We start from the raw sequence: 17,296 nt of genomic DNA on the forward strand, positions 1-17,296 counted from the left end.
TTTTCGAATAGCTAATTTTCAAGCTATAATGGGCTCCTACAACCTATTTCCTATAGGAACGTTTATCCATCTACATCCAGGATCTGCCCTTGTGAGAGTTTTGCAAGGTGAGGCCACAAGATTGACCAAGCAACTCATATCTGTGGGGTAAACATGCAGCTGATTGTTCTGCCAGGACCATGGCCTCTGCCATTGTCTTATATTGTCATTCTTGACTACGTACTACTGCTTTACCAAGAGGATAAGTGCAACAAGATCAAGGATTTCCCATTTGAGTGTACTTACCGCTTTTCTGAAAAGACTGATGACTCTCTCCTTCAAGTGAAGAAGAATCATCAGACTGCCTGCTCTCCTGGAGTCATTGCTTCTCCACAGCAGCAACAGCAACCACCCTAGTATCGATACCTGAGCCGTCAACCTTACCACCAATGCTTTGCAAGGTACCTGTACCGACCATACCAGTCCCAGAGGAGCTACTCTTCTTAACCATTGAACGAGAGGGAAACAGTCTACCAAGACAAGGCCCAAACAATGTCAACTTCAGTCTCCAAAATCCTCTCAGGACAGAAATCATTCTTCTGACTGGCTGTTCCTCAGCCAGTATATCCCAGTTCTTTTATGGACAGATCAGCTCCTTTCCAGTCTAATTGGGGCATGATTACTAGTGACTCCCGGGTGCTGGAAATTCTTAGGGTTATTGTTTACATTTCTCAGAGTTGCCTCCTTTGATCCTACCAAAGAACGTTCCTTCATGTCCCTTTCAGGACCTCTATCTTGCCATTACCGAGTTGCTTTCCAAGGGAGCTATCTAGAGGGTATCCCAGGAGAAGTCTCTCCTAGGATTTTACCCAAGATATTTTCTTGTGGCCAAGAAGGATGGTAGGATCCATGATCTCTGTAATTTGAACAAGTTGAGAATTTTCAAATGTTAACCCTATCCAGTGTGATGCAGTATTTAGAAGCAGGTAACTGGTTTGCTGAAATAATTTGAAAAGATTTTCATATTGCCATACACTTTGGGTGCAGAAGATACCTCAAGTTCTTATATGAAAATGAAGCCTTCCAGTATACTGCTGTCCCCTTTGTGTTAGCCTCAGCGCCATGGGTCTTTATCAGGGCATTTTTTGAGGGGGAACGCTCGAGAACACTGTTCTGGAAGCTCTAGAATCTGCCCATGTGATTCCTTCCTTCTTCGGCCCTGCAGGCTCTGCAGAGGATGCTTAGCTGCTTTGAGTTTATTCTGCTTTTTTCTCATTCCTCTGGGGGAGAGAGTGAGAGAGCAAGCTGGGGCCCAGCAGAACTCTGCAGAGGAGGGTAAGCTGCTTTGAGTTCATTCTGCTTTTTTCATTAGTGAGAGAGACAGAGAGAGTGCAAGCATAACTGCTGGGGTCGGCTTTGCAGAGGAGGTTTAGCTGCTTTGAGTTCATTCTGCTTTCCATTTCATTCAGGGGTTTCTGTGTATGTGTGTGCTGCTTTGAGTTCATTCTGTTTTATTTTCATTGGAGGAGTGGGTGGGTGGGGTTCTCTGTGTGTATGTGTGCTGCTTTGAGTTAATTCTGCTTTCTCTTCATGGGGGTGGGTGAGGGTGTGTGTGTGTGTGTTGCTTTCATTCTTTTGTTGACTGAAGTTGACATTGTTATGGTTCCTACAGCTTTTGAAAGCAGATTGGTTCTCTGTTAGTTAAATATATCAGTTATGGTTATTTGTATTAGTTAAAATATCAGTTATGGTTATTCTCGTTTTATGCTAGGAATGGATAGCTGTGTCCAAGTCACAGAAGGCTTTCATTAATATATTCAATAGCATATAGGTGTTCTTATGTCTTAATAGCTGTAACTCAAATGGTTCTCCCCACCCTCAGCTGATTAACATCACTGAAATTGCAGTGGACATATGGATGTTAAGGAAGTTTTTATAAATATTGTTTGTGTGGGACATTGGAATATTTATGAGCATTTCACAATGTCACAACAGCTTAGCTGTTGGCAGGCAACAACAACAAAAAGCCATTTTAAACTAAGTATAACTGTAATGCGGCTAACGTTGAGTACCTAATTTTGAATTCCTCCAGTAAAGCAAAACCCTCCCTGAAAATTTGAAAATTCAATATTCATTAGATTAGGAATTTCAGACTCTGTGGAATTTTGAGAAAGAGTTTTAGAATTTTTTTTCTATGCTGGCAGAAGGAATCTGTTAGAATTTAGATTTGTGAGATGGGTTTTGGATTTTTAGAGGCCCCCTTCTTCTTGCATATTTTAAAATATGATTTCAAAGAAATGAAATGTTTGGGAAAGGGAATAGAAAATTTCACTTTTTGTAGAGGATACAGAAAGAAAAAAAAAACCCTTTCTCATAATAGCGTAATTTTCCAAGCTTACTAACATTTATCTTGTCGTAATGCATTGTGCTGGGTTCTGGGAAGTGGCATCCCTTCTGGGAGTGGCATCACTTCCAGGAATGACGTCATCACGCATTTCTGGGAGCTCGTGTGCTTCTTGTACGCACGTGTGATAATAGAGAGTTCCACCACCTCTTTTCCCAGAAAAAAAGTCCTGGTCTTTACCAAGTGTATGGCTGTTGTAGTTGCTTTCTTAAGTTGAAGGGGTGTTCTATCTACCCCTACCTGGATGATTGGCTCCTTGTTGCCGCTCAAAGGAGCTGCTTTTAGAGCACATTAACATTACCATACACACTATGTCGTATTTGAGCCTCATCAATAATAATCAATAATAAAAAATCTTCCCTTATACCTACCCAATCTATTCAGTTTATGTAGTTTATAGGCACTAGGTTTGATGCTACGATAGGGAGGATCACTCCAATCCCTCGCTCTCCGTTTCCAGTCTAACTGCTTCCGTCAGCCTTGTACATACAGAGATTGCTGGGACTCACCACCAGTGTTGTTCTTTTTGCTCGTCTCTATATAAGACCTTTACAAAAATGGCACTATGATCTGGCCAGGGATTCTCAACAGATTAGATTTTCCATCCCAAGATATAGAGTCAAATCCCTTCATTGGTGGGCACACAGTGAGAACATCCTAAAGCATGTGTCCTTTGGGATCCAGCTCCCAGACATTTCCATCATCACCAATGCTTCCCTTGTAGGTCGATGAGTGCACTGCAGTGATCTTTCCACCCAGGATACTTGGTCACCTTCAGAAGCAAGAATGCATGTAAATGTTCTGGAGTTAAGGGCAATCTGTTACTCCCTTGCTTCTTTTGCAGGTTTGTTATGCAACAAAAGTGTTCAGGTACACATGACAACACCATCACACTTTACTACCTGAACAAGCAAGGGGGAATGGCTTCACTGACTCTATATGCCGAGGCTTCAGAACTATGGCAATGGGCAACAATAACAATAATAAAATTTGATTTCTAGCCCACTCTCCCTGTGAGCAGGCTCAGGGTGGGTTACAGCCGAGTATAAATACATTTAAAATTACAATAAAATCATAACAATAATAAAATACAATAAAATACTGTTTCCAAGATAGCAGTCTATACCATCCACCCCTGCCAATAATAAATAGTGCACACTGTGAGGAGAGACGGACGAAACAGCCATTCTGGTCAGATTATGGGTGGGGGGGGGGCAAGATGACTGTATAAGGACCAACGTCTTCCTACAGGCAATACATATATCAGGCACAACAAACAACAAAGCAGACTCCGCAAGCAGAGTGTTACGTCTTCATCATGAGTAGTTGGTCAACAATGACTACATAACTCCCATATTTCAAATGTGGGGATCCCCAGATGTGGACCTCTTTGCAACCTCCTCCAACACCAAGGGCAGGACTTTGGTTCTTTGGCAGTATGGACCCTGACTCCCTGGGAGATGCTTTCCAAATCCCCTAGGAACAAGGCCTGTTCTATGCCTTTCCCCCAACACCACTAATATCCAGGGGTCTGCAGAATCTACCACTTCCAAACAATCCTTAATGCACCTTTCTGGCCATGTCAGGACTGGTTCCTGACCCTGTGGGCCATGTCCCAGGGATGCTTTATACTTCTACCAAATGTACCGGACTTCCTTCACAGGAGTCACATCCTCCACCACAATATATCCACCCTCAGGTTCACAGCATGGCTACTGTTCCCCAGATCTCCTCCTCCTTCTGGAAGGAGGTAGTCCAGATTATAGTGAATGCTCCCAAGCCCTCCACAAAGTCCTCCTGTGGGCATAAGTGGAATTGCTTTGCTACCTGGGTGGTGGGCACTCCACACTCTCTTTTCTCATGCCCACTGACTCTTACCTTTGAGTATTGGTTATCACTACTGAAGCAGGGGTTTGTTGTCTCTTTGATTAAGGTCCATCTAGCAGCCATCTTTACATTTCATGAATTGATAGATGGCAAGACAGTTTTTCCCCCACCATGCTTTGAAACAATTTCTTAAGAGCATAATTAACACCTTTCTCCCTAGAATGTGTCCAGTGGCACAATGGAGCCTTTCACATGTACTAGCTCACCTCATGTTGCCTCCATTTGAAACATTGGCCCGCTGCACCCTCTTGTTACTCGCCTGGAAGGTAGCCCTCCTGTTAGCTATCACTTCTGTTAGAAAAGTTGGGAAGTTAACTGCTCTCCACATAGATTCCCCCTTTTATGCATTTTTTTCCAGAAAAAGTATTCTTATACCCCAGTTTGGAATTTCTTCCCAAGATAATCTCCAGGTTCCACCTACAACAAAGGGTCATCTTGCCTATGTTTTTTCCTAATTCTACCTCTGAATCAGAACACTCTCTTCATAAGCTGGATGTAAAAAGAGCTTTGTGTTATTTGTAGAGAACAAGGTCTTTCAGAAAATCTAATGCTCTCTTTGTCTGTTATTGTGGGCCATACAAGGGCCTCCCCACCACTAGCCAGTCTCTTTCTAGATGGATAGTGGCAGCTATTAGAATGTATGTTCAAGCCAAGGTACCTTGTCTAGTAATTAGGGCTCATTCTACAAGAGCTCAAGCATCACCGGCTGCCTTTCTCTGGGGAACCCTACTACAAGACATCTGTCAAGCTGCCACCTGGTTGTCGACAGACATCTTTATCAGACATTACTCTGTAGACACAAATGTGAGAAGAGATGCTGCAGTGGGGATGGCTGTCCTACATTTGCTGTTCAGTTGGGCCTTTCACACCGTCCTCCATTGATGAGTAGCTTGCTGTACTCCCAATGTGGGACTGCACAGAAGACCAACAACAAAAACAGGATTACACTTACCTGTAACTGTTGTTTGTCTGGTGTCTTCTGTGCAAGCACACATTCCCTCCCTCGTGCCCTGCTGTGAGAGCTTTCAGAATTGACCTCCAGTGACTCAGGAGAACTGAGAGATAGGGGGCATTGTGCCTGACAATGCCTTGTTTTGGTGGGAAAACTGCAGCACATGCATGTTGAGGAGAGGGAACGGCCCCAGAGTTTTAGAGCTAGAGAATCTTTCTCCATGGCTAGCCTGTGACTGCACAGTCCCAATGTGTGACTACACAGAAGACAGTAGACAAACAACAGTTACAGATAAGTGCAACTTTGTTTTATTAAAGTCCATTGCTTGTTGCTTCGTGTAAGTTGTCCTTCTACCTTATGAAAAGGAAAAAAAATTCATTTGGCTAAGTCTCAGTCAGCTCTGTCTTTCATCTTTAATCCATAGCAGCCTACTTGATTCAATAAAATGTTCTTTCAGCTTTCCTTCCAGCTTAAAGGTTTAGGAGATGAAAGGTACAAAATCTTTTTTAAAAAGGCAGCTTTTATCCAGTCAGCAGCAGGTGCAGTATGATTAGCCAGCTTTCATCTCTCACTATTTCTCAACAATACATGATTGAACAGCAACGGAGGGCTGGTGCAGCAAACCGTCAATGTCTGTAGGGGCAGGCAGAGAGTGAAATAGTAAATTGATTTTTATTCTGGGGCTTTCTGCACTTAGTCCATAAGGCGCACTGTGCTGTCTGCTTATAGTGCTGGGGACCAATTAACAACTTCTTACTTTTTTGCATTTTTTGTTTTGTATGTTGCATCACTTAGAGTGCAATCCTATGCAAAGTTACATTCTTTGAATTACATTTACTTCAGTCATCTTCAGAGGGCCTAACTCTATTTAGGATTGCCCTGTTACAGCCTTAAATCTTACTGAACTCTCTGCCTTTTAATATAATAACAATGTGTTTATATACTGCTCTTTTGGACAGATTAATGCCCCACTCAGAGCAGTGACAAAGTTAGTGCTGGTATCATCCCCTCAAAACAGCTGGGGAGCTGGGGCTGAGAGGAGTGGCTTGCCCAAAGCCACCTGAGAGCTCATGGCAGTAGTGGGAGTAAAACCTGCAGAGTGCTGATTTGCAACTCCACCACTTAACCACTATGCTACCGCAGCTTTACCATTGATCTATCTGTGTGTCAGATGACTTTGGAGAGGCTCAAAAGGACGCTAGAGAAGTTCGCCATGGCAGAATTTGAAAGCCTGTGCTCTGGGTTAAGCACAGAGGTTTACTTCTTGTGTAGGAGCATTTATTATAGTGACACTTTTTCTTACGCTTCTTTATGGCTTTAGTAATCAGCTAATCGGTTGCTAGCATTTGTTAATCTCTTTGTGGTGATTGGGTTGGAAAATGTCTCTGAAACTCATCCAGGAGCTACAGAAGAGAGTTGTTTACCAGAAATAGTGCACATGTTGCTGATTTTAAGGTCTGAGAGCTACACTGTGCTCCATAACATTCCTTAAGCAAGTGAAGTGTTTGAAGATCACAGTTGGATTAGTAAATTATGAAGTAAATACAACAATTAATGTTAAGTGTCAGGAATTAAAAAGTTACCTTTATTAGAAGTGAGCCTCTATGATTTTTCCACTCCATTGTTACGTAGAAAAATGTTTATTGAGAGCAGCATATAGATAAGGAGGTTTTTTAAAAAAAATCCTACTTCAGTTATCTTAAATGCTAAATCTACTTGGCATGTTACAGTTAAGCGGTTGTCTGTAGTTGTATACACTTCATCAGTAAAATGTCTGAATTTCATTTGTGTAGATTGTTGATGAGAGAGAATTTTTTGAGATTATGCCCTTCTATGCAAAAAACATTATAGTTGGCTTTGCAAGAATGAATGGAAGAACTGTTGGAATAGTTGGCAATCAGCCCAGAGTTGCATCAGGTAAGAACAGGGTGCAGTTATTAGAAATTTGCATGGTAGAGAAAATAGGCTGGAAAGCTTCTGTTCTTAACTGCAGGATCTGAGCATATTCTCTTAACGTTCCCACTAATTCTTGCTTTCCCTTCTTTTCTTCTTTCTTTTCAACTTTCAAGAATATTGTACAGTGTTGGTAAATATTGTGCGTGTTGTGGGACTGGGTACAAGTAGCTGTGGTTTTTATACTGCAATATATTTCAGTAATACTCTCTGCACTTGTACTTTGACCCCTGTCAATAAACTTTTTCCAGTTTATTTTACTAAATTCCATGTCAGTTTTCCTTCTGGCCTTTTGCTCAAGCCCTGTCACTTTGTAAAACTCCTTGAAATAAGGTGTGGTGATCTGAATCCAGGTTTGGGGCATATTATTTGCTAACTAGGTATTAAAACCTAAGTCAGCATTGCAGCTCCTGCTATGTCAGAAGTGTTGATCAACACAGGAGAAGTTTGGCTATTTTATGAGTCCTGCATACAGGACATGTGCCTAATGTACACTACTTGTGTAAGCCACAGAATTTCAATTAGACTAGGCCTTTTTGTACAAAACTGCTGAACAGATCTAAAGAATTAAGTAAATATATCTTGATGGTGCACTAACAAAAAGAAACAAAGAAACTGAAAAATACACTAAATAACAATGGAACTACTAGAACAAAAGCCAGAATGGGGCAAGACCCCCTATAGAGACCTTGCAGAAGTCTGGTGGATCCTTTCCAGCATGGAGCACTGTGTACCCTCCCACGGCCCTTAGATTGAGAGGGAAGGTGTTTCCTTCACTGCTCTCCTGACTCTTCTCCTTTCAACCTGAGGAGTAGGAGCTGGTGTGTTGACCCTTGGTCTTATGAGGGCACTGCGACTGATTCCCTGGTTTCCCCATCTCTTGCTCAAGGCTGCCTCCCAACTAATGTGTCAGGCAGTGGGGATTTAAAAGGCCAATTCCTGTGAAAGGGCTGACCAACAGGCGTTGTCTTAACAGTACCATGTGTGTTGCTGACTTGGTGACTGCTTGGATCCCCTGCACTTCATTATCTCCTAATAGATAATGTCCTTGATACTAGGTTACTGATGTAGCAGCACTTCTAATAGAATCGGCAATAATTCCATCACATAGCTGCTTTCTTGAGTTTCTTAAGTGGATTCATTTATGTAGTCACCTTCTGATAGGTTTAATGTTTTCTTGCCCTTCTCCTGATGGTCAAATGGAAAGCCATAAACAGAGAATCTGATTTCCTAATGGTATGAATCCTGCAGATGTAAATACATAATGCCCTGTACAGATCTAGAGAACATGAGGCCTTCTCCTTTGGGTGTTGTGGCTTAGGACAGAAGGAAAACAAATGCATCCATTGTATCCTATGGAAGATCCTTCTGAGAACGTTCTCTATCCTTTGGGACAACTGTTCTAGATAATAGATATCTGGTACTTTTGGTAACAGAATTTTAATCAAGTTGAGAGCCCCATTAGGGAAATAATAGAGTTTTAAAAAAAATGAAGCCAGCATTAATTTTTGCAGCTACTGGAATGGACCACGCCGTATTGATTTCTTGCTCAAAGAATTCTGCCTTGGGCTTCTCTGTTTAGTTCCACTTGGGGCCAATTTGGGTTTCCATCTCCAGAACTTCATCTGTGTAATCTATCAGCAACAAGACTCCCATTGCCTATCTCATCCTCATCACAGAGCCCTTGGCTTCCTGTCTGATGAATATTCAGAGTCTTCTGAGTTCTAACTCAATCATGAATTTTAATTCTTTGGGTCTGGGCATCATTTGAGAGCTAGAGTAAGCTTGCTATGGGGAAGATTCTGGTTTCTTTAGTGGGTCAGAGCAGCTTGAATGATCCAGGCTACCTTGTGCTACTTGAATAAGGACCCTGAGTGGCTCTTCATGGGCAAATGCTGCATGGCATTTTTGTGACCCTTGAATTAATACTTTTGCCAGAGGGGTGATCCTTTGGTGTTCATGCCTTATATTGTTTTCTGGAAAAACAGAGCTAGTGTTTGCCCAGTTCTACAAATGGTAGCTATTCCTTTATGCTCAGGCACAACCTAGAAGGTTCCTGTGCTTTGAGGGTGGGGGGGTTTGAGAGGGTTCACAACTATTGAGTGACTTCCTTCACTCAGCGCTACTAACACTATTTGCCCTATATGCTGGTCTCCTTGGGCCCTGGCTGTTTTGGCACAAAAATGCAAGCCTCATCTGGTGTCAGACCTCTCCTCTGCCTCAGAGTCTGAGGTAGGCAAATTGCCACTCGTGGTTCTACCCTAGAGCTCAACTGTCAGTCAACTGTTTGAAAATTGCTGGGCTCTCCTGCATCTGAGATTTAGGATGATACATCGTTGGTGGACTCTCTGGTTCTGTCCAGGGCTTCTACAGGGCAGCAGTGTTTCCATATGCTGACTGGTATATTCTGCATCGATTTAAGGAGGGATTTTTAAAATGGCCAGTGGGTGAGGAAAGGAAGAAAAGTGAAAAGAATGTATGGAATATGAAAGAAAGCTGAAGTGAAAACAAAGAGAGGTCCGAGGGCCCTAGACCGTGAGCATTGTAAAGATAGACTTTTCCAAGATCCTTGTATTCCTATCTGACCAGACAAAAAAAACTGGAGAAGAAGGGTGCCTCCTGGCTGGAAGACAGGAAGCTGGAAATTAATCTCTGGTGTGTAAACGTTTGCATCTGTTAAGGATGCCTTCCTCCTCTGGATGAAAATTTAGTGTAACTAAAGTGTGTACTTGTATGCTAGAGAACAGATGTGTGCTCAATTGTATTATTTATTTTTATTAAAATTAGGTTGCCTGGATATAAATTCCTCTGTGAAGGGAGCTCGTTTTGTCCGATTTTGTGATGCTTTCAACATACCTCTGATAACATTTGTAGATGTGCCTGGATTTTTACCAGGTATGTTTTTCTCAGTCTTCCTTGATTTATTTTGAAAAATTTCATACTACCTCTCCAGAGTCCTGCTTTGGTGGCTAGCAAATATAGGAATTATTAATATCCTACAATATGATAGGCTGTTTTGCTGACGACTCACTTCTTATCCTGGCACAGGCGCACTGAGGTGTCTGTGGGTGCTCCTGCACTAGAAGTAGTAGTCAGTTGGTGGTTGCGGCTGCTGCGGGGCCCTGGTAGGCCAGCACGAGGCCTCCCTGCTGCCTTCCCCAGGCTTCTGAGGGGCTGCAGAGGCGGTGCTGCGCCACAGCCTGGTGAGCAGGATGTGCAGTCTGAGGGGCCACGGAGGTGGCAGGGAGGTGTGGCGGCGCTCCCAAGGCTCCTGCTGTCTCCTCCAGCTCTGGAGCTGCTGCTGACCATGAGCAGTGAGTGATGGTGGTTGTGTGTATCACTGGGGAAATTTAGCAGGAAGAAATAAAGCTGCAGAGGGGATTGGAACACCTGGTGGATGGGGGTTGGCAAGAAACGGGCAGGACATGGGCTCAGGATGTCAGGCGAGCCGGGCAGGATACAAGGAAGAAGGCGACTGAGGAGGGGAAATCACAGAAGAGAGAGCAGAGGAGGGGAGGGTCTGGGAGCTCATGCACCTCCTGTGCATCCACAGAGCCCCTCATCCGAATCTGTGCCTGTGTGTGCACTCACACCCACCCACCCTCCCACCTAGCACTTTGCACTCACACCTACACACACAGACACGGGTAGGCATGCAGAGGTGCAGAGTAGCAACGCCACTGCCACCATGCCAAGCAGATTCTGGGATTTGGCCGCCATCGCCCTAATGACCACAGCCTCATAGCCTCATAGTATTTCTCCTAAATCCACAGTGAATGCAGTGCCGAAACATTTTGTTTTCCTTTGCTATTTGCCTGCCGGATCATTGTTGTGTTGCCATGGCAGCACTCTGCACATCACTGTCAGCCCTGCCAATCATTGGGGACTATGTAAGAAGAAGGGTCTTACCACTGTGCCCAAAGGCAGGAGGAGGGGAAATAGGGAAGAGGGAGGGAGCCAGCTGGAGGGGGAGGGGAGCAGAGGGAAGCCTCGGTGAGTGCGGGTGGGCGCAGGTGCATGTCTCTCTGTGTGTTAATCTTTGCAACTCATCTCGGCACTTCCACTTCTCTCCTCCCCCCAGCAACAACCCTTGCCATTCCCCCCTCTGAACACACGGTCAGAAAATGCACAAGGTGCTGCACCATCTATTTTGTTTGTCCAGGATGTACAATGCGAGGAAAAATGCAACTGCGGTCATTAACAATCTGCTTTAAATTAAAGGATCAGAGGCAGGGAAGGGAAGTTAAAAAGAAGAACGAGAAGAAGCTGGGCCAGCCTTGGGTCTGCATTGGGATAAAGGACTCCTAACATGATTTTCACGTAGTTGCGCTTCATTCTGCCTATCTGAACACTAATAGTGCTGGGGGGGAAAGCTAGATAAGATCATTAGGCCCATACTCGGGCCACTGACCCTGCCAGGAGCAGCCGCTCAATGCCGTGCAGGCTGGGGTGGAGAGAAGGAAGAGGGAAAGCCCAGCGCTTCTGAATGCCTCTTTCCCTAGTAGAGGAGCTGCTCGAAGCAACTTTCCATGCCAAACTTGGCCTCCACAGCTGCTGCAGGGCCTTGGGAGGCAGAGGCCCCACAGGGGTGATGGCAGGGCCTGGCCAAGAGGCGTGGTCTGGGAGGCTACTTGTTGCTAAGAGCGGGCTGCCAAATCCATTTTCTAGAACCAGTTGTATTTGTTCTCACAATGGGCTCTGTTGCTAGTTTTGAATAATGCATTAAAAACCAAGCCAGAACATTAAGCAGCCTAAGCCCTGTGTGGTCATCACCCACCTCACCTCTGCAGGCAGGGTGTAGAGAGCAGGGCTTGGGAAGATGATCAACTGGCAGGCTGGACAGTGTGGAAGAAGGTGGTACTTAAGCTACTTCATCCCCCAGCTGTTTTGGATGTTTCAGGTAAAAAACAGCACTTTGCACTGTGGCTGTAGAAACTGAACGGAGGACATGTAACTTCTTACATTTTTTTAATTCAAAATTCATTTGAATTTTAAGCTTTCATGGCAGATCTTGCACAACAAGCATAGAGGTTTGCCTGTGCTTGCAAGGACACAGGCAGAGCCCTTAAGTAGTGAAAGGAGCTGTTTCTTACATAACATTCTTCCTATTTCTGTGTATAGTAGATACATTTAACGTTGTAATAAGGTTTTTTACTCACACAAAAATTAGTCTTTAAAAGTCTAACAAAATCATTATAATGTAATTATTTGTGAGCTTGCTTTAGCTGAAACAGATGATTCCATGGGTACTTTCCCACAGAACATTAATGTATTCCTTGGTGGAGTTTAGTGGTGTGGAGTGAAAGGATTTGCCAGATTATCCACCTCAACTGCTTGTCTCACTCTTAATTTAAAAGCATCAAATTAGCTTCATAACGTTTTGCATCAAAAACTAACATCTTTGTTTGGAGAGGAGTTGTGGCTCAGTGGTCGAGCACCTGCTTGGCATGCAGATCCCAGATTCAATCCCCGACATCTCGTGTTTTTTAAAAAAAGATCAGATAGATCATGTGTCTGAGTAGATGGTACTTACCAGCTATCATCATTATTAATTGCTGTATATAGTTCTTATTAAATACCCTCTCCTGGAGGAAGTAGCTTTTCTGTAATGGTTATTGGTTTCTGTTATTATCTAGGGACAGCTCAAGAATATGGTGGGATCATACGGCATGGTGCAAAACTCCTCTTTGCTTTTGCAGAAGCAACAGTGCCCAAAATCACCATAATCACAAGAAAGGTAAAGTAAAACTGAATCTTATAGTTGCTGGCTAGCTGAAAACAGCTAGAGATTTTGTTAGTTCTGCTGACTTAATCAGCCTATTTGTTTGCAAGCTCTACTTATTTTGTCTGTCAATAAAACTTTTTGCTGCAGTTCTTTTGGTTTCATTTGTTCCTTTTTTGCTGAATTCCTCTGGATTCTGCACCATGAAGCCTTCAGACCCTAATTATACATAGTTCTGCCTTTTAAATAGTGTGTTTATTTTTTGGAATCCAAGTGTAATAGCTTTGTAAATATACAAATTTCTATTTTATCAGTCTCACCTCAAGAGTCTTAGGTTATGGAATATATTTTCAGGAGTAACTATCGTAGAGAAAGAAACAGACTTGTAAGGGAGGATAGGGAGAAGGTTTGTGAGTCCTAAAAATAATGAAAAATAGTAAAAAGTCCAGTAGCACCTTTAAGACTAACCAACTTTATTGAGGCATAAGCTTTTGACGAGAACTGTGGTTCTGGAAAGCTTATGCCTCAATAAAGTTGGTTAGTCTTAAAGGTGCTACTAGACTTTTTACTATTCAACTACAGACTAACATGGTTAACTCCTCTGGATCTATAAAAATGATGGAGGATATATTTGGGGCTGCTTACGCTGTTAAATTTGTTGTAAATCTGAGTGCGCCCTACAAAAGTGAAACAGAATTGTGAAGAAATTGAGCAAATGCCTGTCCAATAAGCACAGATGATCATCTAGGGGAAAGGTAGGTACCTATGTGCCTGCATTCTGGGTTGTGCTGTCATGCAACTCTCCTTCAGTATGTATGCACTAACATATTTACATTTAGGAGAAATGTGGGGATCCCCAGATAGAAACATACAGCAGGATTGTATCGGTCTGCTAAATGCTCAGAAATGTGCAAACACCTATCTATCAACCTGTTAAGAACATTGTTGCATGACCTGTGATTCCTGTGATCCCAAATATGGTTTATACCCTCTTAGTTCTTGTGCTGATTTTTCAGACCTTCCATGCTAGAAATGGAGCAAAGGTCAAAACTATCTTTTAGCTTAGCTGTTACCAACTAACCTCCTTTGAACTGTAGCAGGCTGTAGCCACCTGACATAATAGGTCTATCGCGGAAAAGTGACCTTCATTGGCTTTCTTCACTGGTTCCTATGGGCTTGCTCTTTATATTAGAGTGCCACTTAAATAATATTGCTTTTACATAACTTTTGGCAGCAACAAAACATACTAGGGGGCAGGGGGGATGAGTCTGCAGGTTCCTGCCAATCATTTATGAAAAGTTGTTGGCCTGATCACTGTGAGAATTGTTCTGGTTTTTATCTTGCCGTGCTGCTGCTGATTGGAGCCAATTCTCCTTATAAATTTCCTAGTACAAGAAAGAACAGCGGTGTGAAACTGCAACCTTGTTATGTTGTCATATGCCCTTTTTAGTTTTCCAGTTCGTGCTTAATTTTGAGAAACTTCTTAGTTGCAAGGGAGGAGTAATTTACATGGAATTATGTACAATCTGTGAAAGTTTGAATGGCATTGCCTTCCTTGTTTTTTCTAAAAAATAAATGATTGGCTTGGGCTTAAACCGTAGTTAAAAGTAGCCAAGCAATGTAAAACGTTGTTTTCCATTCATTAGGTTCCTATGCAAGCCTTGTCAGTGTGAATGGAAATGTTGCAAAATCGCATTCATGTCTCTGGGATTTATGCAGGAAAACTTCCCTGTGGATTACAGTCCTTGATGATCTGTGTCAAAACCTGGGTCCTTGCCCAGATTAATTTAAGCAAAAAAATGATGGTAGTGCCTGCCCTCTGTACAGACTTCAGTGCCCCCAAATTTCCAGGGAGTTCTAGAAAAAAGAACATGGATCTTATTTTGCTCGTCAGTGTATGGAGGACATCCTGGTGGGTTATTTGTAAGGATGTGCAATTCAGTTTGTTATTCGGTAAAAATTACCAAATTTTACATGATTCAGTAAATTTCTGTATTCCCTTATAAATACATATTGAATTAATCTGTATTTTCTATAAATATGTACTAAAGTACATATGTACTAAAGTAAATTTGGGAAGCGTAGCTACACTGTTCCTCCCTCTCCCAAGAGATATCTGCAATTTATTTCCCATTAAAAGCCCTGGGAAATAGAATGGACTTGCAACATCTCCTAAACTTTTCTAAAAATTGTGCAACACTCACCATTCTGTGAGACTGAGCATCAGTGCAGAAGGAGGATATGGGAGGAGAAGGTCCTTTATATATGTGGTCTAAATGATATATTAATGGAACAGTGGCAAAATATGTGGTTAAAAGGGTTGAAATTTACATTTAGTTCCAGTCTTAATGAGAATCTTTATAAGAGGATATATCAATATAGGTAAAGGTAGTCCCCTGTGCAAGCACTGAGTCATTACTGACCCATAGGGGGATGTAGCATCATGACGTTTTCTTGGCAGACTTTTTACAGGGTGGTTTGCCATTGCCTTCTCCAGTCATCTGCCCCGTTGCGCAGAGTGGTAAGCTGTAGTACTGCAGTCCAAGCTCTGCTCACGACCTGAGTTTGATCCTGGCAGAAGCCAGGTTCAGGTAGCCAGCTCAAGGTTGACTCAGCCTTCCATCCTTCTGAGGTCGATAAAATGTGAGTACCCAGTTTCCTGGGGGTAAAGTGTAGTGACTGGGGAAGGCAATGGCAAACCACCCCATAAAAAGTCTGCCAAGAAAATGTCGTGATGTGACGTCCCCCATGGGTCAGTAATGACTTGGTGCTTGCACAGGGGACTACCTTTACCTTTATCAATAGTATATGATTCTTGAGAAATTGGCTAGAATGTATAAGGGTTTGTCAAATATATGCTGGAAATGTGCTCAACATGGAGGATCATTTTTCCACATGTAGTGGACTTGTAAGAAAACAAAAACCTTTTGGAAACAAATACAAATATCAATCCAGAAGATTTTAAAAATTAAAGTTCAATTGAAACCAGAGACCTTTTTATTGGAAATGATGGATATTCAGCTGGGAAAGTCAGTACTCTCTTCTTATATATGACGACAGTAGCAAGATTACTATAAGCACAAAATTGGAAGAGTTCAACACTACCCACAATTGAAGAATGGCCGAGAAAGGTGCTAGAATTTGCGATGATGGTGAAACTTACTTCACGGATTAGAAAAAAGTCAACAAGTTTGTTGATGAATAGAAACCTTTTGTAGACTTTTACATGAAATAGATAATTATTTGATGATTTCTAGACTAGATTTATCGATTAAGGAATTTGGATGTTAGAAAATAGAGAGTTTTTAATCATTATTTAGAGTAAGCATACATTTGCAAATGGTATCAATATTTGTTGCAGAGAAAATCAGAAGCCTTTTTTAGTTCATATAGTTTTTTTCTTTTCATGTTCTTTGTATTATTTGTATGTTTTGTTATTCCTGTATGTTGGTTAGTTGTTTTATTAGTTTTTGTGTAATTGTTCTTTTATTAAAACTCTTTAAAAAAAGAAATGTGTATCCTAAGCTGTAAAGGACTTTAATAGTCTTAACTAGAACCTTAAATTGGATTTACCAGCTGAAATTTATGGCTTATCTTCAAGGACAGCCCAACATAGATCTCATTACAATTGTCTAACCACAAGATTAAAAAAGCATGGATCAGAGTGACCAGATCAGATGCGTCTAAGAAAGGTAGGAGCTGATGTTCCAGATACAGGAGAAAGCTCTCTTGGCCACTAAGTTAACCTCTACTTTTCAAACACCAAGTTTGTGTCCATGGGAGCACCCAAACTCTTAACCTGGCCTGCAAATACCAACTCCATTGCATCTACTACAGGCAGATCCAATCACTCTAAAACATCAGCCTCCCTGACAAGCACCTCTACCTTATTTGCATTCAGCTCCAGCTTGTTCTGCATTTGCCTCCTATCTATGGCTGGATTAAGGAATTTGGATGTTAGAAAATGGTTTTGGATGTTAGAAAAGCACTGGTTTGTAGCCCAGTTGGACGCAGTTGGAAGTTCGGTTAATATGGAGCTGGGTGTCATCTGCATTCTGTAACAGTCAAACCTGAATCTGCAAAATCTCATTCAGAAGCTTCATACAAGGTTGAAATTTTATACGAATAGTTCCTTTTACAGATCTTTTAGGAGCTTATGATAGCCTTATGTGAAAAATTTATGAGGGAAGCCTTCCTCAAGTAGTAATTGTGTGGATGAAGGGAGAAGGACTTTGGCATCTTTCCTACTCAAAATGGTGGAAAATACTTACTCAAAATGTTCTGGAGGCAAGCCATGGTTTAAATCACTGTGCATACAATCAAGACCTCTTTCATTCTTATGGAAGCTTCTCCTACAACAGTGAAGAATGGATTTCCATATAGTCTCCTAGATTCTATT

The 17,296-nt window shown here is 42.2% G+C and overlaps 1 protein-coding gene across 1 annotated transcript in view; it reads left to right on the top strand.

The window, feature by feature from the left end:
* Positions 1-17,296, top strand: part of PCCB (propionyl-CoA carboxylase subunit beta) — a 58,921-nt gene that overhangs the window by 28,511 nt on the left and 13,114 nt on the right. The window contains exons 10-12 of the mRNA XM_054982616.1: positions 7,016-7,139; positions 9,963-10,070; positions 12,812-12,912. Of these exons, the coding sequence (XP_054838591.1) occupies positions 7,016-7,139; positions 9,963-10,070; positions 12,812-12,912 (333 nt within the window). The remainder of the gene's footprint in view (positions 1-7,015; positions 7,140-9,962; positions 10,071-12,811; positions 12,913-17,296) is intronic.

This window comes from Eublepharis macularius, chromosome 6 (assembly GCF_028583425.1).
Source record: "Eublepharis macularius isolate TG4126 chromosome 6, MPM_Emac_v1.0, whole genome shotgun sequence".
NCBI lineage: Eukaryota > Metazoa > Chordata > Lepidosauria > Squamata > Eublepharidae > Eublepharis > Eublepharis macularius.